Below are 22643 nucleotides of genomic sequence, written 5' to 3' on the forward strand. Positions count from 1 at the left end.
GCAGTGCATCAAGTCATCACTTCAAGTGCAAACTTTCTTCAGTCTTGCATTTATTTATTTATTTTTATGTTTAGCTTCAGGCCTGACATCTGTTAAAATACTTCACTGCTCCCACACACAGTGTAATAGTACCCTTACACACTCAGAAGAGTTTGTTAATAGAAGCTCTGAGAATTAAATTGTTCCTTTGTGTGATAGCTGTAAAAATTTCATTTAGGTGAACCTCTGTTCTTTTGTTACTCAATTCTTGAAAAACTAAACTAGTATTAGTACTTAGCTCACAGGCGAGTAATGAGTCAACATTTTAAGATATTTTTTTTCATGTCTTTGTGATCGCAAATTAATTTTGAGACACTTGATTCTCTTTTGAATAGCTCTGGTTTAAGTGCACCTTCTATTTTAAAGAAAGCTTGTTACTATGGTTCTATATTTTTGAATGTAGATAAATTAAATTTGACTGTGTGAAAAGGTCTAGCTCAAAGAAAACACAATGGAATTACCACAATAAAGAGCTGTACTATAAATGAAGTTTGAAATGGGTAAAATGCTCAGAGCATTTTTGCTTTTTGTCATATTCCTGGAAATAAATTGGCTTGGAAAGAGTGGGGGGGGGGGGGAAACTACTGCATTTTCTAAATTGTAACAACAAGGTACTCCAGAGCCCCCACCCCAAAACCTTGGAATTATTGCAAAAATTGCAGTAATGGTTGTTCTCTTAGCCAAAACATTTTCTCTCAGTGACAGGTTTGCCAATCAAATTCCGTCTGAGGGTTTCTTTTAGTGAATATTTTATTGTTTCTCTTAATTTTTTTTTTTTTGCTTTCATTAGAGCCAAAATGGCAATATTTTTTCTACCACTTTTTCTGCCCATCAGTGGTAGAAAAACTATACTGTCTTCTCGACAGGAGGGGGAGCATGTGCTGATAGGAGGAGCAGATGCTAGCACTCTGTATTTGGATTACAGGCCCTATTGATCCAAAGAAGATTTATAGTGGTTACAAGAATGAAGATTGACAAGCAATGTCACTGTTCCTTTGTTAACCTTTCGTTCTTAAAGCCATGGATTGAAAGGTAGAAAGGTGTTACATCTAGTGATATCTTTTACCTCTTTTTTTTATTTTTTTTTATGATTATTTAAGGAAGATCAAATTCGTTTAGCAGTCTCTTCTCTGAAAAAAAAAAAAAAAATGAGTTGCTGCAGTAGGTTTTAGTGCCTTTTTTTTACAGTGAGAGTTGGTACCCTTCTTAAATCAGATACAGTAAAATAGCAGTTGTCTTGTTCCTTTATATGATTATTATTTTCTTACTGAATACTTAGAAGTGTGCCTGTTAGTTCAGCATAATGAACATTTACTTAGTGAGCTGCAGATAAGATTCGATAGGACGTTGATAAGACTTTGTTAAGGAATTTGTCATTCTGCGTTCTAAAATGCTTAAGAGTGTAGGGTTTTTGTTTGTACTAGGATTCTCAGAAAACCTTAAGATATCAAATTGAGGAGTACTGAAAGGTTAAACTAGTTGTTCCCCTCAGGAGCACAGTGAAGTTTAAAACTTCTTTTCAGAGTGGTATCTGTGGAGACAAACTTCTATCTGAATCACAAATTTAATTTTATTTCTATATTAATGTGACTGAACTACTGGGTTAGCTATTTGCATTTGTTTATGTTCAGCTGTCTGCTAGGTTTATACTAATGTGGTATGTTTCCCTTTCTCTCTTCAGCTTAATAACCAGTTTGTATTTTGTTTTGATTTTTCAGTCCCGTCTTTTACCTTCACACCAACAGGTATATATTTGCACTTTTCCCCCCTTCTTTGTTACTTTAGCATGCATTAGTGGTACTGTTTCTCTTTTTCTGACGTAACCAGCCCATCTGTTCAGAAGTTTTTAAAACAATTTCATTAATGACGGGTATCATTATTTTTTTCTCTAAGTAGAGTATACTTGCTTTGTAGCTGACACTTTTTTTCCATCTGTGTGTACCATTCTGTCATGTGATGCAAGCATACCATTTTGTAGCATGCTCCTATCAGTCCTACCTGGGCTCTCTTCTTGCATTGCACTCAAGTAGTATGGCCTTCTCCATCTAGTGATTCAAAGGCATTTCTGATAAAGGAGGAATGGCTTAGCAGAGCCCAGATGCTGACTTGTAAGGGAACCAATGGGACTACAGTTGGTGAAACATTTGCTTGTTTTCTTCACTCTGAAACTGCATTAAACCAGTGTCCTAGGAGTTGCCTGCTTTGGCAGATACAGGAAATCACAGTGTGCTATCAGTTAGATTTCTTTGCTTGCTGCCTTAAACTGTATTTGTGCTATGAAACTCTTAAGCAGTCAACTTGTTCTACATACAGCTGCATTTCAAATTCAGGGTGGGTTTAAAGTCATCTTATTTTTATTTTTGCTTAGAAATGTACAAAATATTTCCATGACACATACCAAGCCATAGCCCACCAAAACTTTCAGTGAGAGCCTTTCTGTTCTGTAGACTGGACCTTCAATTGGTCCCACAGTCTGGGGGGGACCAATTCAGCAGCTTTTCCTCAACAGTGAATACTATTCAACACATTCACTATCCACCATTATACTGCATATATTCCTTTTAGCTACAAGCTGAGTGAATAGACAGGTCATATCTTCCTCCTCTGTTCTAAATCCCTTATTGTCACTGGAGGTCTTGTAGGTCATGTAATACCCAAGCAGGGTAAAAGCCACCTAACTCTTCCTCTGCACAAAATCAGCTCAAAATACTTAGCACAAAATAATAGCTCAAAATCACCATACTAATTTGGCCCATGGACAGCAGCTGTATTACATCCTTCCAGGTGTGACTGCAGCTGAAACAATCTCATGTATGTCTGCATTGATCCACACAGACCTAGTGGTAATGGGTTAGATTCTTATCCACATGCTTTTAATCACATTGAATAGTGTCTTGTTTCAAAAGTCATCCTATTATGTTCAGTGGAGTTGCTTACTGTTCAGCATGAGTCAGAGTGGCCTTTAATGCTTCTGAAGTCCTTTGAGATCCACAGTAGAGACTAATGCAAATTATTATTTTGCTGTTACTTTAATTGGCTTAACAGAGAGCTTCTACTGCAATCACAATTGTAGCATGCTACTGAAATTATGCAGAGGTTCGTAGGTTAGCTAATATACATTTTCTCAGTTGGATTCTTAACATTAAAGGAAAATATCACAGCTCCATAAGATATGTCAGAGCTGCAAAATAAATAGCACTGAGATTTTTAAAGAAGAAATTGGAAAAACACAAAGTATGTAAAATGTTTAAAGGAAAAAAAAAATCCTCTTTCAATCCACAGTCCCAGTCGTGAGTTCCACTGACTTTAAATGGTACCAGACCCTCTTCTTTAGCATTACCTACAGTAAAAGACTTTTACCTGTAGCAAGGAATTCTACATTTTAATCCTGCTACTGTAATCACTGCCAGCATTTATCTCTCTCTTGCAGACTCCCAGTTTGAAGTTCTAAAGAGCAGAATTTGACTTTTTTTTTTTTTTTTTTTTCCCTCCAAGATATTCCTAGATGGAAAGTGTAGAATCCATAAGCATTTGCAGGGAGGCAGTCTCCTTAACCCTTTGCCTAGACCAATGCAAACCCCAGAAACAAATAGCACTGTTTCTTGCTGGATGTATACATCCTGTAACATATTTTTTTTAACCATGATACCTCATGCCAACAAATAAAGCATGTGGTCATGCACTTAGTTAATGTGTGATGTTTATGAAATGCTAGCAAAACTGCTCCTACTAATTTAGGAAGTATTATTTCTGCTAGTCACTTTTTACCAAGATTTATACTTCTAAGGTTTTAGATTTAAAAAACAAGTATCATTATTAAATGCAATTGTAAAGTGTTATAAAATACAAAGCTTCTGTGGATTTTTAGAGTATGCTTGTTCCATGAGTAAAGTGCAGTAACATTCAGAAAAAAAAGCATATGTTTTTGCAGGAGATTCAGCTGTAATGAGCCATTGTTTACATTGGAAGTAAAGTCTGTTATGAAATCATGCTACCTCTTTAATCTTACCAAAATAATAAGGTTGAGCAAAGCTTTAACATCTAGTCATTCATGAAATAAATATATGACCTAAATTCTTCCACAGAATAACTCCACTGAAGTCAGCAGAGTTATGTTAAGGATAAGTTCAACCTGATGTATGGCTTCCTGCTTTCTTAAGCGATACACATTTTTGTTTGTGTTTTTTTCTGAACAGAACTGGAATATGAAACTTTGATGAAGCTAAAAGTAGCAGTTATCAAGCATCACAAGTATTACGTATAAACTTGCATTTGAAGGAATAACTTTCAGAATGAGACTCAGAATTAATGTATAAACACTGCACACTTATTGTCTTTCCTGAAATGAAACAAAGGCAGATTTAATATTGTTAAGTCTTTATGCTTTTAAATTATTTCATTTTTTAAATTATTTTTAAATCTTTCAGTAACCTATCAGAGAGGAGGAGATGCCGTAAGCAGTGGAGGCAGGTAATTATGTGCTTTATTTTTAAAGCTGTAAATTGTGTGCAACTACGTTTAAAGATGCTGGAAGTATAATTGTTATAAGTGATGGCAGAACAACAACTTATAAATATACATTTTAATTTATAATATTAATGCATACACTTATTTCATATATTTTACTGTTTAGAAGGATGTGGTTTGCATTTTTAGGATGACTTCCAAAGAATGGGTCATGGTATTTTTATCTGAGTTGCTTTGTTAATCTGTAAAAACTGCACTTCAAAAATATAAGCAGCAGAGGGAGCACTTTAACTTCAAAATAAATACCTGATTTAGCAGCTGATTAAGGGAGTAAAAGTAATTAAGTCATGGCACTTATGAAGGTTAAGAAATACAGCTGGTTCACAAATGCTACAAAGAAAGCATTTATTGGAAGAATGTGCTGAAGACACAAACAGCTTATAAACTGAGTTTTTAAGAAGAACTCTTGTTATGAATGCAAAACAGTTAAAGCAAGAGATGATTCACTGAAGGAGAGGGAGACATGTAGACTTTTAATTTAAAGCCCCTTACTTTGAGAACCTAGTCCATTCAAGACTGAAGATCTAACTGAAATATGTTTACAGGGTTTACATTATTAGTGAGTGGCAATGGACAAAAGAGTAGTTTAAATTTCCCACTTAGAGACTGAGATTTCTTCACGAGGCAAAATAGCAGTTTTAGCAAAAAGGCATGTAGGAGCATTGTCACTCTATTAGCACACCTCTTTTTCTGTGTGCATGCTCTTTTGTAAGCATTTGAGCTAAAGATCTGGCATGATGTTGGAATAAGCATTAAAATCTCAGAGAACAGCTGTGTTCAAATTCCTTTATCAGTTCCTGTCTCACTAGTGGTATCTTGTTGATTCCTAATATGCAAAACCTTACAAAAATCTGGTAATGGTGAGGATTAGGCATAAAATTAAACATTCCCAGTAAGCTTGAATGCTGTGCGGAGTTAATCCAGTGCTGCTACTGTACCTGGCACATTACGAGCTTTTGCACATCTCTGTCCAGTGCTGTATGCTGCTGTGTTGTCATAGTCATAAAACCACGGAGGAAAACCTCTAGAACAGTTACCATGTGATGTTTGAATGGACAAATCTGTAAATCACTGTGTTGCTGCCTTCGCCCCATGATAGTGAGAAAATGAGAGAGAGCAGACACGAACCTTCTTTTTCCCTGACAAGGTTGTTCAAAAAGATACGCAGTTAACATCCTTTGTGTTCTTTGTGCTACTGTGCTTTCTTGCTCATCCCATAGCACGAGGTAGACAAAGCACAGTCAACATAGACTCAGAGGACAGAAATGAACCCATAAATGTCTACATCATATACAGTCATTCTGGTACTGCTGAAGAAGCAGCATCTTTTTTTTACTGCCCTACTTTTAAGGATCAGTGCCACAATCTAGCAGTGCAATTAATTTAAGGTGCTAACATCTATGCTTCTTTTGTTCATCTGAGTCTATGGCATTTACAGAGCATCTGATGCTGTACAGCATTTAGTAGAATATGAAACACACTTGTGCAATGTTAAAAAAAAATATATCTTATCTTTACATATGAAAATCTTTACTCTGAATTTCAAACTTAAAGCTTTCACTTCCTTACATTATATTTGCAATGTTTTGGAAAGGTTTAGCATTTTTTTGCCAAGTGCGGATATGCGAGCATGTTAAAGCATTATTCAGAATGTCACAGTGATCTGTTTCAAAACAATCCCCACTTTTGTGATGCTGAAAAAATGCCCACTTCTGTGGCAATCCCCTTTTCAGCCAGAACTCAAGTAATGGTAATTGACTCGAGCCAGTAGCCAGGCACCCACACAGCTGCTTGCTCGCCCCACCCCAACCCAGGCCCAGTGCAGCAATTCAAGGACTCAAAGAATTCACCACAAAGGCTGAAGATCTTTGGAAAAGATCATCTCCTATCTTGCAGCAGGGTATGGAGCTATAATGCAAACATCTCGTGCTAACACTTCCACGTAAATGGCTCCAGTATTGTTTACCTCTACTTATATAAGTCACAGCATGTTTCTTATATGACAACTTGTTTGAATGGAAAGTAAATTTTAGAAACAAAGTTCCTTTAACTTTCTATGCAAAAATCCAGAACACAGGCCTTGAAAGTGCTCACATTCTGGAAACTTTGTCTCCTCCAAATGCCTTGAGGTATATTCTCACTGTAAGAGCAGAGCAATAGGAAAAAAGAAAGCAAAGCATTTCAAGTCAGCTCTTCACATGATGACATGGCTGTACATTTATTTCAGATTCTAAAAAAAATACTGATGTATGTGTATTGGCTGGTGTGATAGCCTGGCAGTAAGTCATGCCTCATCACCTCCTATGTTAAATTGTCAGGTGACATATGCAGTGCAGAAATGTATATGCACAAGAATGTATAGACCTTTAAATGTCATTCTAAGACTGTCTTAGGCTTGCAGCATTGATTGACTATATCCCCCTTAAAAAACTGCATGCATTTTGTATTCTCAACTTGCAGATTCAGAGGATTAGGATATTTTATTTTTGAAGAACATCACATCTAATATTAGAGACTAATTTTTGTACTGTTTCCAATGGAAATTTGCTTGTTAAATCATGTGATGAAAGAGTCTGCATTACTTTTTTTTTTTTTTTTAATATGACAGTGAATTAAATTTTCTATTTTTTAAAAAACATCTTAGTTATCAAAAGCAATTGTTGGTAGAAGATGTCACTTATGTGGGACTTCATAACATACAGTTATGCGTCATTATTGTAACAACTGAAGAGGCACCAAAGATTCTACTAAACATTCATCAAAGAGTCTTTCATGCTCCCTAGAAAAATTCAGCATCTTGGAAACCAAGCAATGCTGTCTTTTCCTGCAGATGGTGGGAATTTGTTATTCCAAATGTAGCCGATATGCAGTATTGATATCTGGATATTTGTAAAGTCATCTAGTATTCCCAGTTACTTTAAAGTTGCTTAGGAGTTGCTGCCGTTCCACCTGTATAAAGATTAAGCAAGCGTTCATTAACAAAGATATATCACATACTTAGTGTGCTTAGTGGGACCCAAACACTCCCAAGTAAGAGAGGTTTATGTAATCTGCTGTTCCCTTTGATCTACAAGAGTAGTATCTGATGTTGATTAGTACCTGTCTTCATAAATAACTACGAATTTGTGACTATTCACATGAAAACTTGGGTCTTATTTCTGTGTATCCATCTCCATGTTTGAACTTTGTGTTTGACTTGCCAGTGCCCCCTTTTTTACCTTGTTTTCTTTAAGGAAGACAAAGAAAGAACAAGAAGATAAAAATACCACCATCCCCTCCCAATATATATATATATTATTATTATTATTATTATTGTCAACAAAGTTCTCCAGACAGTTAAAGGCTGCACACAAATATGTTATGTGCAGTTCATCAACCTCACCCAAAGCTGTCCTTGGCTGTTCAATTCAGAGTGTCGTATTAAGGAACAGGTTATTTTAGTCTGTTATATAAGAGACTGTAAACCATTATACAGTTGAATTAAGCTGTATTTTCCAGTGTTCAAGCCCTTTAAAAAGCAATATCTAACCTTCTGAGAAGAATATAATTGCAATGTGAAAACGCTTTTGTTTAATTTTTGAAGTGACCAAGCTTTGTTTTTAAAGGCCAGGTCTCCTAAACATCAGTGAACCAGCCACGCAGCCATGGCTAGCAGATACTTGGCCTAACACAGGGAACAACCACAATGACTGCTCCATCAACTGCTGCACCTCTGGCAACGGAAACAGTGATAGCAACCTTACAACATACAGTCGACCAGGTTAGATATGTTTCTGCCTTGCTTAGGAACCTTCTTTACACAGTATATGCATATAATACCTGAAAACAGGTTTTTCTTTTTAATTTCCAATATATGTTCAGATTTAATGTTTCATTCCACTATGTCATGATTATGCTGTCTGTCCCTTTTTGGTCCCTTTTGGTCCCCAGCCAGTTGCAACAAGCTGTGTTGAAATCTGAAGGAGCCCCTGCAATGTCCCATGTTACCAAAAGTCACACTGAACTTGTATGTTATAACATCTGACAAACAGCAGATAACTTTTTTTTTAGGTTGTTTTGCACACTTTTGTTGCTTGGGTGGAGAAGGAAAAGTATTAAAAATGATACCAGTGAGATTTTCCTTCTGTTTTGGGCACAATGGAAAGCAAGAAACAAAACATCACTAAAGTACTTGCAAGATCCTCTACTTAGGCACATTAAAAACCTCCCTTGGGATTCCATTCTATACAAAATTGGATAGCTGATTTTCCATTTAGGGTTTGTAGATAATAAAGTTAACTTAACCATCTGAAAGAAATTGTGAAACGTTAAGTTAAGCAGGAGTTCCTGGGAGTTTGAACATGATTCAGGGTATTCTTGAAGAAAACCTTGTGAGTGCCATGGGAAGGCAATAGGGGAAATCTATCTGGAAGTGCTATTTGTTACACATTTTGTTTTAAATGGACTTGATGCACCCAGATAATGCTACCAGTGAGGAATGAAAATGTGTCTTTTCCACATCCCCTACATACTACCAGCATTTCTCACTGATTTTTGCTATTAGCATTTCCCAGCATTTCAGAGAGGGAGCATGATTACCTATAGTGAAGTTGCGTTAAGTGCAAAACAGCATTACCTCCAGTGTAATTAATGTGAAACCAGCCATAATGTGATAGTAGTAATTCATCTCCTGCAGTATCCTGCCTGACAGTGACCAGCACCAGGTGCTTCGGGGTAAGGTGAGAGATTTCAAAATTAGAGACGTGTCTTACCCTGCCTGTGGGTATCATATTCACAAATACCTATGTAAAAATATTTCTGATGGAGGGACAACTCAGCAGTGTGCCCTGGCAGCCAAGAGGACAAACCACATTCTGAGGTGCTTTAAACACACACAGCCAGCTGGCCAAAAGAGGTGACTCTCCCACTGTATTTAGTGTTGGTACAGCCTCACCTTGAATATTGTGTGCAGTTCTGGGCTCCACAAAATAAAAAGGATGTTAAGGTCTTTGAAAGCATCCGGAGGAGGGAAACAAATCTGGTAAAAGGGCTGGAAGGCATGTCCTGTGAGGAGAAGCTGAGGACAGGTTGTCTGGTCTGGAGAAGAGGAGGCCAAGAGGCGACCTCACTGCTCTCTGCAGCTTCCTGAGGAGGGGAGGCAGAGAAGGAGGTGCTGGTCTCTACTCCCTGGGAACTGATAACAGGACACAAGGGAACGGCACAAAGCTGGGCCTGGGGAGGTTCAGACTGGGCACTACAAAAAATGTCTTTATTCTCATAGTAAACAGAGGGGTCACACACTGGAACAGACATCCTAGCAAGGTGGTTGATGCCCCATGCCTGTCAGTGTTCAAGAGGCATTTGGACAATGCTGTCAAAAATATGCCTTAATTTTTGGTTAGCCCTGAAGTGGTCAGGAGGTTGGACTAGATGGTCTTTGTAGGTCCCTTCCAAATGAACCTCCCTTCCCCCTCCCCTCCCCTCCCAGCCCTCCCCTCCCCTCCCCTCTCCTCCTCTCCCCTTGCAGGTTTGAGTAACAGAAACTTAAAAAATCAAGAAAAGGAAGACTGCACATTTTTGACAGTTGCAAACTAATATAACATCTTTTTATGAGGTGCAGCAGAGTCTCTCTTGATTTAGCTTTTGTGTTAAGCTTGGTTGTGTTGCAAAGGTATTCTTTCCATTGAAGTACAGCCTGTAAGCTTGAGGTCAGATGAGATGGTCATAGTGCTATAGTAATATCTTCCAAGTTTACAGAATGGGAACACATTGTTCTAAAGGTAGATACAATAAAAATATCTAGCAGAATAAATCTGTTATAGAGGTGAACCAGTTTTGTTTAAGTACTTTGTGTGAGGAGTTGTAATGTGTTTATGTAAAAAAATGTATCTGCTGTGTATATTGTATCTATTATATTGCCCTACAAAAAAGAAAATGGATGTAGTAGAAAATGGAAGAAGGTAAAAATATTTGTTACAAGTGACTGTGCAAGGATATTATAGCAAAGCATGACATATTAGGAATGAAGAATATACTGGATATGTAATTGCCCCATATAACGAATAAAATGTCCTTGGAAAGGAGGAAAGACTAGTATGGTCTCAGCAGGTGAGAGAAAAATCAGAAATGAAGACATTCAAGAAGTAGAAATCAAGACGATGAAGACTGTGAAGCAATAAATAACACCTCACTTAAGAAATAAAAATATATCAAAGAGTAAAACCTTCAAAAATAAAAGCTGAGGGCATGAAATGTGCATTGAATACATTGGATGTGGCATGTTTTGTTATTGTTCCTTAATCACTGGATCAGTGATTTTCTTCCTCGAGTAGTATTTTATTCCTCTTTTTTTTCAGGAAATGTTTCTCCAGAAAGATGTATGTATTAGGGAATATTTTTTGAAATTTAATGTCCTCTGTATTTGGGAGTTATTTCACTTAGTATAATGGTCAAATCCTGAATTCTGTACTTATTTTTTACTATCTACTATATGAATTGCGGCCTCCATAGGTAATGTACTTCAAGTTTTTAATCAAACTCATTAACATAAATTTTACATCTTTTTAAAGAAGAAAAATATATTCCTGGTGATTGTTATGTAATTATTGATGCATTAATCAGCTGGCAAATGAATTCTTGTTTAATGATCATGGTATGCTGGTTTCACTTAACCTTCTAAATCCACAGACTGCATTACTCCATTCAGTGTTCTTCCAGTGGACTAGATCGGGAGAGAAAAAAATTGTATGGAACTATTGTCACATAGGAGATAGGGAAGCTGGAAAGACAGGCCCATTGGTTCACATAGTAGTGGCCTGAACGTCAGTATGCATCTAAGTAATATATGACTGTAACAGGCACTGATCTAATGATACAATATCTATTAGAAAAATGAATTCATGCTATCTATGCTGTCAATATTTTGCACACAGGACAATGGTATTACTATGATAGTACCTTGCCATATCCAAAGCAACTAATAATTAGCAAAAATTCAAGATTGTTTTACTGTCTTTTGTTTCAATCTGAGATACAAAATTGTACAAAGAAACAATGATTAAATAAAGTTTTTTCTGCTGGGTACTGAGTTACCTTTCGCATTGTACTGTTTCTTTTTAATTAATTCTGTTAACGTTTAATCATTCCTCAATCTGGTTTATAAAAATCCATTGTATTGTGTTTCTTACACCAATTACAAAAATCTAAATTATGTTCATTCTATATTGACATGATATGACTGTCTTGTTTAGCCACTATAAGGTTTTGGTTGAATTTTTCTTTAAATGAAATTATCTTTCTTAATCACAGTTATTGGGTACTTATACTGCTTTGAGAATAATATCTAAAAATGTAAATGTTTATATGGCAAATGTAGAAAAAGAAAAAAGAAAAAAAAAAAAGGTAAGTCATAGTAGATATAATTCGGTAGATCTGAATTTACAGCGAAGCAAAACAGAGAATTCTACTTTTGATCTGGAGAGGCTTAAGACTATAGTCAGTAACTTATAAGGTAAAAGATATTCCATAAACTAGTTAATAACAATATCTCAGTTTCATGGATGTGAGACGTAGTTATGCACTAAAAAAAAAAAAAAAAAAAAAAAAAGGAATTTCATTGAAAGTATAGTGTAAGCGAACAGAATGACCTTTTCTTTTTTCTTTCCTCTGTGGTTAGCCGATTGTATAGCAAATTACAACAATCAGCTGGACAACAAGCAAACAAACCTGATGTTGCCTGAGTCAACTGTATATGGTGACGTGGACCTAAGCAACAAAATCAATGAGATGAAAACCTTCAATAGTCCAAATCTAAAGGATGGAAGATTTGTCAGCCAACCTGGGCAGCCCACTCCATATGCCACCACTCAACTCATCCAGTCAAATATCAGCAATAATGTTAACAATGGCAACGGGGATACGAATGAGAAACACTGGAAACCCTCTGTTCAGCAAAAGCAAGAGGTTGCACCCATACAGTACAACATTATGGAGCAAAACAAATTAAACAAAGGTGAAGAGCTTTTAGCTTGTTTCTCCTCTTTAGGCATCAGAGGAGTTTTGACCTTGCTGGGAGTATAAAGTTTTCAGGTTCAGCAATTACAGACTTCTGTGGTGCTTTTAGACTTCTTCCTTTTTAGGTTTAGCAATTCACTGCTAACAGTGTCAAAAAGTTAATTAGCACCACAATAACCTTCAGATACTGAATTTATTATAACAAATAACAAATTGTATCTTTAGAAAAAAATATATAAAATATACTTCCTATTGATTTGAGATTAATTTATATTTAATAGTGGTTAAGGGATTGCTTAAGACAGAGGCCAGATATTTTATTCATAAACCAGATGCATGGTAGTTCCATTATACTCTACCTTAAATTTTAAATAGGTCAACCCACTCTTCACAGTCGTGGATGGAGACTAATTAAATCTACATGTTCATGTAAACGAATGAAATTTTGCATATCAAACTCTGTAAAATTGTGTTGTGTTGTACACTGGGGACAGAAATGGAGCTATCCAATTCATTTTAAACTTGTTCCTAGCAAGCCTTCGATTCACATATTCAGAGGCAATGCTACTGCACACAATTTTGGAAACTAAATTCCTTTGTTACTCTGACTGAAGTCTGTGGATCCAGAAGCTATAAATAAATTGATTTCAGTGTTAACGTGAAACATCAGAATCTACTTTCGTGGCCTTGGGGGCATGTTTCTTTAATATAATGTGTGGGAGTTTGAAGAAATAGGTATGTGATTTCTTGCTAGTCCTCCAGGCTACCATGCAACCTCTTTTAATAACCTGATTTGCAAAACAGTATCCCTAGGAACTGGACCCATTCTAACTTTGAACTTTTTGCATGGATTGTTGTAACTCAAGTGGTCGTACAGTGATAAGTGATCCAGTAAAAAGGTACATTTTATTACAGGAATGTTGATTTCGCTGTTGGACCTATCTACTTACAGAGAAGTTCAAAGGGCAATATAAAATGTGACACCTTCACGTGCCATAAACATGTCAAAAGAAAATTCAATTTTTGTGGCTCCTTACTAGAGGGTGAAAGCTGTATTTTTTGTAATTATGTTTTCTTTCATGAACTGTGTATTACATATCTGTTTTGGAATTAAAACATGTTTCGTTTTTATGCCCTGGAAGATACTGCATCTTTCAAACTGTGTATATTACAGCTGCATATTTTCTAACATATTGTAGTGTGGAAAGGCCCCCTTAAAGCATTATCTGCTGACAGTCATATATACATATTTCAGAGTGTTGATTTACTGTTTATCCTCTGTGTAAACATATGCGGTATGTAGGGCTTCAGCATGGTCTGTGGAATTCAACTAGGCTGAGAAACTATTACAGAATACACTCTGGTGTGGAATTTATCATTTTGCTCTTTTTCCCATGCTTACATTATCACAAACATTTCTGCAGCAGATGGGGACTGGATTCTTAGTTTTGTTTATTTTTGTTTTGTTTTGCCATTTTATGAGTCAATATTCTGATCTTGGTTTTCTCATTACCTAAGTCAAAACCATCTTGCTGACAATTATACCTATAGCTTTTGTGATGGGAAATAACCATTTTGAAGAGTTAAATTCTGTGCTTTGTTGTCACTACTTTATGTCCAATGGTTCTGTTTATGACACAGTTTTATTTGCTATATGAAGAGTAACTCGTCTCCGTTCTGTTCTCTGGAAATTAAAAAAAAAAAACAAAAAAACTTTTTGGCATGAAAGTACTGTTTTGTCAGATGAGCATTTTACTTCTGAAAAAAGTTTTACAGATCTCGTTGCCAAATACAGATTTGAAAGTAACACATGCATCAAGTGCTTTGGAATTGGAGAAGGAAATTACTGTAACAGCCATTAGCAAAAAAGGCCCTGTGCCTTGCTAGGACCTGCATGACCCAACATAAACAGAAATCTTGTTGGAGACAGTACATATTGAATGAAGACCTCCTCTGCTGTAATCCGAAATCAAGGGAGCTGCATTGTTGCTCCAGCAGGTCATTCAGCCCTTGTAATTCAGGGCTGACTCCGCTATGGGTTTGTCACCTTTGAAATACAAAAAGTAGCTACTACAGTCCACTGGCTGCCCTGCTTGCATAAATTAAGCAGAGACCATAGAAAATCAATGAAGGTGACAGTCTATTCATATGCAAAATGTCCACAAAGATCATATATATCCACTGAGACTTAATTGTTGCGGAGGCATTGCAACAACACTGTGCATAGGATTTTATTTTACTTCATTTTTGCTGTGGAGCCACTCCCGTGATTTTCCTTAAACTTGCAGTTTAAAATGTGATTATAGGATGATTTTCCTTTAAAAAAAAAAAAAAAAAGCATATTTTTTTTCTCCCTGTTTTCAAGAGGTCTGCTTTACGTTATAAAGCAGGTATATGAAAGAAGATCTTTTTCTAAAGAGTGGCATTAACTATACTATTAAACTTACAGATTACCGGGTAAATGACAGCATTGCTCCAACAATTCCATACAACCAGTCATATGACCAGAATACAGGTGGATCCTACAACAGCTCGGATAGAGGCAGTAGCACATCTGGTGAGTATCTAAAATGTTTAGCAAACCTTACATTTTTCTGGTTCTTTGACACCCTAGCCATAGTTAGCACTAGTTACTGGACTTACAGAAGGGATGTGGGGGAAGGAACCACTGAAAATAATGTAGCACAAAGATGCAAAACTGTAAAAACTGACTCAATAAATGCCTGTATTTCTGTTGCATTGTCATGATTACTTAGTGCCATCTAAATGTCAATTAATTATTATGGTCTCCAGATAGACAAATCATGGAAACATGTAAATTCCTTTTCAGCTGTCACCGAAGGGGGGGAGAGGAGGGAACGAGGATTTTGTGTGTTAATTTCCTTATATTTTACTGACTCCTTTTCCATTTGTTAGCTCCATGTACCCAACAGAACCTTATGCATGGAGGGGCTCAAGATACCAGAAGATTTGAGTTATACCCAATGGAACTGGTTTAATATTTTTTTTCATTTTTTAAACTAATCCCATGCATTTTATTGGGTAAAAGAGCATTTACATATACATTCTATTTTTACAGGTTTCAATTGCTGTATGTCAAAACTACTCTTGTTCATCATTCAAATGTAGGCTAGATCATTCAAGTTAAGTTTTGTTTGTCATAGGCATCTCCTATGCAAAATATCTAAAAGTCCTTTCTAAAAATCTTGAAATGAGACTTAATTTTTTGTGCTAGAAATCGCTAACCAGGGCACTGAAATTGTACTCTGTGCTTTGGAACCATAGAATATGGTTTAATTGCTTCTTGTATTGGTATAAACTGCTAACTTCCAGCTTTGTTTTTTGGTAGAAGTGTGAGAAATGTTCAGAGATAAATCAAACCATGGATAGGCTTGGTCTGGGGCTTTACTTTAAGTCTTATTCTTAGCCTATATTTATCTACATTGACCTTCTAAAGACTAGGGCTTTCCTTTTCACTTTCTGTTCTGCTGTCCCCTTTGGTAGCCTAGCTGCCTTTATCCTAACCTGCATTCCATCTTAACCTATTATGACTGAGGCACAGCAGAGATGTCAATGTGTAAATGAGCCTGCTGTGCCTGTGGGTGACCTGAATTCTCACTGGCTGGGGTGAGATAAACACAGCTCCTGATTCTCCCAGCTGTTCAGGGTGTTCTTGTGGGAGACAACCTTTTGCCTGTTCCCAGGTCTACAACATGAGGCTGTGGTGCTGAGCCTTTGCTCAGTGGCGTTAAGATTTGAAATTCAGCATGAAACATCTCAGGGGTATGAGATTTTGCCCATGCATATTAAAAATGAGAAGGTGGTATTCACCATGCTGAAAACTATTATGGCTATTCATAACACTAACAATTTATAGTCCTGTACCAAGGACTCCAGCAGGAATGAAGCACAGTGACCAGAGTAATAAATTAATTGCGCTGAACTTAGCGTATATCATGGTGCATAGGGAAGAGAATGCAGATGATGATCGCCTTGGGATAGTTAGGGTCTTGTGTGAGATACTGAGATACCAGAAAAATAATTGTGCATAACTAAAACACGTTGATATCTGTCAGCTAATGTGGGACAATAATAAGCAGAACTGCTATATATAAGAAAAGAAAATCCAAGGCAGCAGAAATGAGAAAAACAAACTTCCTAAATTTCACTGCAACGTATTTAATCACGTGTCTAGGCTTAACTATGATAGTATAAAACTCTGTCTCAGCTGAAGCAAGAAATATAAAATATTCTAAAATATGCTTTAAAATATGGGTATTTTATCTGCAGTTAGTGAAGTAACAGTAACAAAGAAGTATAAAAATGTATACAAAGGAACAATGGTAGAGTCAGTTCTGATCAAAGCCATGTCCAAAGTTAAAATTCAAGACCACCTGAATAATTGTCCTTATTCAAAGTTACTCAAATTGTTAAAGCTGCATTGTTCTATTATAAGCTATAATTTCTTAGTAATAGTAGCTGAAAACATTTGAGCTGTACTTCATCGATCTTTTTTCTTCTTCTTTTTTTTTTTTTTTTGTTATTTTAGTTCTGCCAGCAATTATTTTCAACTGCACCTGCCATTTAGACTAAAACTAGTAATTTCATTGTGCCTAAAACGTTTCAGTGGACAAGTACAAATTACATATATTCAGTGACTTAATGCAACAGTGGAACTTTAATAGATCATATCTGTATCATATTGTATTTTAGGTTCCAGCAATTAAATAATATAAAGGCACTTTGGAAAATATGTCTACAGCTCATTTGCTTTAGATTATAATCTATAATGTAATTAATAGAAGTAGGAAGTTCACTCTTAATGACACTGATTGTAAAAATCAGTTTTTATTACATTTTGACTATTTGCAATTCAAGTTTTGTGTTCTGTATGCTTTTTACATTCTATGTAAATTTTCTAGTAAAATTCAATTTCTTATAAAAGGGGAGTAATTCTACAAAGGAGCTACAATTCTAAAGTGCTGTAAAAGGAAGAATGCCGGTTTATTTCAACTCATCACAACTGTAAATTCCTAGAGAATTCAAGAGAATATGGAAGGCACTATGGCTATTTTGTTTTTCAAAGCATAATGGTGAGGAGATATTTAAAAGAATTACAAATGTGTACTGTTTGTAATTCACAGGGAGTCAAGGGCACAAGAAGGGTGCTCGGACTCCAAAGGCTCCCAAGCAAGCTGGCATGAACTGGGCAGATCTTCTTCCACCCCCTCCAGCACATCCACCTCCCCATAGCAATAGTGAAGATTACAGTCTTTCAGTGGATGAAAGGTAAGAAAGATAAAAACATTATCAGTTTCTTACTTTAATTGCTTGTTAATTGAACAGTGCCCTACAAGCTGGCATGGAGACATCCCTTCAGTACAGTTCAGTACTGCTCATCAACTAGCAGCAGAGTAGCTACTTAAAGAGATTACTTAATGACAGTGATATACATCTAGTTATTACATCCTTACTAAGTTGTTTTCAAGAGCATATATAAAAACATTTTTTTTCTGCTCTATTTATGTAAGTATCAGATATGCTAATTGCACAGTGAAAAATAAGTCCTTATTTTCTTTAAAAAATTAATTTTAGCTATGACCAAGAAATTCCTTGTCCAGTCCCACCTGCGAGGATGTATCTGCAGCAGGATGAGCTAGAGGAAGAGGAAGAAGATGAGCGAGGTCCTACTCCACCTGTTCGAGGAGCAGCTTCCTCTCCAGCCGCTGTCTCCTATAGCCATCAGTCAACTGCCACTCTCACTCCCTCTCCCCAGGAAGAACTCCAGCCCATGTTACAAGACTGTCAGGAGGATCTGGGACACATACAACACCAGCCTGACCGGAGGTGTGTCAATTCAAATGTAGTGAGAGAGATGTGACAAGTCATCCTGTCCTCACTGAAAATTCCTCTGGAATTCAGTGAGGCCAAGGTTTTCATTATGATATTTATTCTGTTAATATTTAACTTCCAATCCAGGATACCAGAACTATTTGTAACCTTAGAAATACGTACCTAAGTTGTTTTATTATTATACCATGGAGAGAAATGCAGTATATCACTTTATGGTACATACAATGCTGACACAAGTTAAATTCACAGTCATCAGGATATTAAAGTGGTATCGTTAACACAGCTTACCATATAATTACAGTTCCATTGTTTCCAATAGATTTACTGCATTATTACCATAAAATAGCATGCATTATTTCACAGTAACTGTGCAATTAACTTGTCATCCATACATATGAATATATATAAATATATAATTTATATAACCTATAGATTTTCCTCCTCTCATAAATTCTAATACAGTAAATTACTGCTTGCAAAATTTTCTTAACATTTCCACCTACTCTAATTTAAAGGAATGACCAACATTAATAAAGATAGATATTTGTTACAGGGAATTTTTTTTCTTCTCAGAGTTGCTTTTAATACAAACTATTTTGCATATATACTCTCACAGCTTCTGTTCCAATGAATTACGAATAAGGCTTTTTATGTGTGTGCTTACTTGTCTTGCTTTTTGGTAATAAGGTACAGCTTTTGTATCCAAAATTATATTCCCTTTTATTTATTTATTTATTTTTATTTTCTCCAGTGGTTTGCACACATTGTTTATTATCGTAACTATACCAACTTACCTGTAATATTCCATTCATATTTTATGTTTTTAGAAAACTGCGGGCTTATTGTGATGAAATGAATTTGATCTTCCTGAGCAGAAGAGCTTTTTCTGTAACTTTTGATTTTACTATCTTACTGGACATTTGCAGATGTATTTTCCAGAATGTTTTTTGGAAAAGTTGGTTCATTTTTGTTTGTCTTTTTTAAGTAAGAAGTAGTTATTAACCTTTCTTATAAAGGGTTTATAACTGCTTTTACTTTTATTCCTTACTTCTACTTGGTCTGCTTTGTTATGTTATGTTATGTTATGTTTTGCTTTGCTTTACTAGTCTTTATGGTAGCACTTCTTGTACTGTGTGTCCCTATTTCTTCCTCCATCTTCCTGAGTCTTTGCAATCACTCTTTCTATTAGTGGATAGTAATATTTTTCTGTAATTTTCACTGACCCTAATATGTAAGGGCACTCAAGTGTTCATTTTAATCACATCTGTTTTCAGGGTTATTTAGAAGTTAAACTAGCTAGACACTAATGGAAAAGTGAAATTGCTAAGTGAGTGACCTTCCAGAACCTCAGATACCATGTTCTGGAAAGCAAGACATACTGACCTACAGAATGGAGTAGGCACACTCCAGTGGAGCACACTGTATGCAAACATGCATAACCAGCTAGCAATTGCCTAGAAAGCCGAAATTTCTCTCACCACAGTGACAGAAGTCCAGTCACAATAAATATCATCAAAAGTAGCGGAAGAAGGCTGAGTTTTATCTGGGAGGATGTTGCAGTTTAAGATCCTAGAGCATGTAACTTATCATTGAGTGGATGGAAATAAATAAAATTTGTCTTTATTTTGTTTTTACCTACAATGGTTGTCCTTTTTTTTTTTTTTTCCCTGAAAGTCTTAGAATTGTTAGTGAGTAAGTTTGGCTTTCTTATCTTTCTTACATTTCCAACTATTCTTTCTTTTCTCTTTGCTATATCCATCTCATCAGTTAAAAAAAAAAAAATGCACATAATTCTATCTATTTAATTGGCAAGTCTTGGGTGACTACCCTTTTCATTTAATGATGTTGATATGATCCATGGCATTGCTACATAGGAGTTGGATGTACAGTTCTCAACAGCTGTCGCCCATTCTGGAAGGAGGTTTCTGTTTTGAATATGGTGTGACAATGCTTTCCAGTTAAGAATGCACCGAGTATTACCTCTATGCATTGTATTGCATTTATTAATTATTTATTGGTAAACGGTGGTTTTGTAGTCAAAATAATGCCTAAAATACCATTTTCCATACTTTTTATTAGCTTTACTTTGTGCTCCTGCTGAATATTATCTCAATTTCTTACAAGAACCAGGCTTCTGGAATGTGATTCTGATGGTGATGATGATTGTGTACTGTAATATTTCTCTGTCTGCTTGGCTTGCAAAATATATAGCAAACTGAAATTCATGCTTTGGAAAAATGGTCAAGTAGAAGAAAACATAAAGACTTTGTGAGATAGCAGATGTCAATGTCAGAGTTGGGATAGGACATGATGTCACTATTAAAGCAAGAACCACTGCATCAGATAGTGAACCAAGTATTGTTAATTCTATATGCTCATGAACAGCTGCTCTCTAATAATCTATTCTTAAAGGTTGGTACAAGCTATATTTTCAAGAATCCTACCATATTTTGTAATCAGTTGCCTGTCTCATAATACCAAAACCTAGAGAGAACAGGAAGACTGGCAAATAGTCACAAGGACAGTTGTTAAAAGAGCATTAAATTTAGACAGTAAAATTTTATTGGGCAAGGTCTCTAGTCAAAGGCATTTAGAGCTTCCCATGTAGCGATGGCTTTCCGTCCTTTTTTTTTATTTTGTGAAATGATTATTGGTGTATATCTCTAACTGACCTTGTCTTCATTCCATTCAGTGCTTCATATAGCAAATGCAAAACAGTGGCAAGATGATTCAGTCCAGGGAGGTTCCAGCTTTCTCATGCAACAAAGTATTAGGTTTCACCTTGCTAAATTTTCATTTCAAAATTAGTAAGTATTCCAGTTATTAAAAGAAAAAAAGTCAGCCTGCCAAAAAGAAAAGATTGAAAGTCACCGTCCTGTCAATGAGATAATAAGGGAGAATTTTGAGAAAGGAAAATTACTTTGGAAATTCTGCAAAGCAGACTGAAATCGAATTTCCTGGTAAACAAGACCAACATTCCATTTATTGGTGCAGAAAGTATTTCTCCTTTCAAGACAAAGGGCAATTGAAGACCATGCCTGTGGCCCTGGAAAGATAAATGATTGACAGTGTTAGTACCTGGACTTCAGAGAGAAGTTTTAAATAAACTGAATGTTGATGTAATGATATCTAATACATTACCTCTTTAAGTTGGATACATCATTACTGATGATTTTAGTTCAAAATAAATTAACCGATACATCTACATACAATTTGGTATCCTTAAAACCTAACATTGCAGTAGATAATTCTTTATATATATATATATATATATATATATATATATATATATTACCACCTATACCAATTTAAAAATCTTCTTGAATCATTGGGATGGATGAAAGGAATATAATGTTTATTGAGCAATCTTTCTGGATAGAGATATCTGTTGAGATTTATAGTTTAAAGCGTCTAGAGCTTCTACAGACAAATCTTTTCCTCAGACTCTCAAGGGTGCACATTTATTTATTTTTTTTAAATAGTCATGTAACCACCCCTTCCCCTAGATGTACATGAGCTACATAAGAAATCAGGAGTAACTTTATGCAACATAAGCTGATTTCCATAAAAATCAGTCCTGCATATTTTCATAAATTCTTTCTATTTTTCCTTTATGTTACATTCCACTTATGCTATATGACTTCAATTCTTCTTACCCTTGTGTTTTTATGCAGACGTCAGCCTGTAAGTCCTCCACCCCCTCCAAGGCCCATCTCTCCACCACATACGTATGGATATATCTCAGGGCCCTTGGTCTCTGATATGGATACTGATGCACCAGAAGAGGAAGAGGATGAGGCAGATATAGAGGTTGCCAAGATGCAGAATAGGAGACTCCTTTTGCGTGGCCTTGAGCAGACACCTGCCTCAAGTGTTGGGGATTTGGAGAGCTCTGTAACAGGGTCCATGATCAATGGCTGGGGTTCAGCTTCTGAAGAAGATAACATCTCAAGTGGGCGGTCTAGCGTTAGCTCTTCAGATGGATCATTTTTTACTGATGCAGATTTTGCACAGGCTGTTGCAGCAGCTGCAGAATACGCTGGTCTGAAAGTAGCCAGACGTCAAATGCAGGATGCTGCAGGAGGTGAGTCTTTCCTGTATTTGATATGAGAAGGAAAAAAAAAAAAAAAAAAAAAAGTCCATTATCGTATGTATTTATCCACAACCACTTCCTGAATTCTTTTTGTTCTTGCCACAATTAGAAATTGGGGGGGGGGGGGGGGGGGGGGGGG

General features: G+C 36.1%; 1 protein-coding gene across 1 annotated transcript in view; it reads left to right on the plus strand.

Moving 5' to 3' along the window:
* ROBO1 (roundabout guidance receptor 1) overlaps nt 1-22643 on the plus strand; it is a 645922-nt gene that overhangs the window by 608519 nt on the left and 14760 nt on the right. Inside the window, exons 23-30 of the mRNA XM_035333114.1 lie at nt 1758-1784; nt 4467-4509; nt 8172-8326; nt 12221-12556; nt 15008-15115; nt 17703-17847; nt 18154-18405; nt 22086-22495. Of these exons, the coding sequence (XP_035189005.1) occupies nt 1758-1784; nt 4467-4509; nt 8172-8326; nt 12221-12556; nt 15008-15115; nt 17703-17847; nt 18154-18405; nt 22086-22495 (1476 nt within the window). The remainder of the gene's footprint in view (nt 1-1757; nt 1785-4466; nt 4510-8171; nt 8327-12220; nt 12557-15007; nt 15116-17702; nt 17848-18153; nt 18406-22085; nt 22496-22643) is intronic.

The sequence above is a fragment of the Oxyura jamaicensis genome, chromosome 1 (genome assembly GCF_011077185.1).
Source record: "Oxyura jamaicensis isolate SHBP4307 breed ruddy duck chromosome 1, BPBGC_Ojam_1.0, whole genome shotgun sequence".
NCBI classification, from domain to species: Eukaryota; Metazoa; Chordata; class Aves; order Anseriformes; family Anatidae; genus Oxyura; species Oxyura jamaicensis.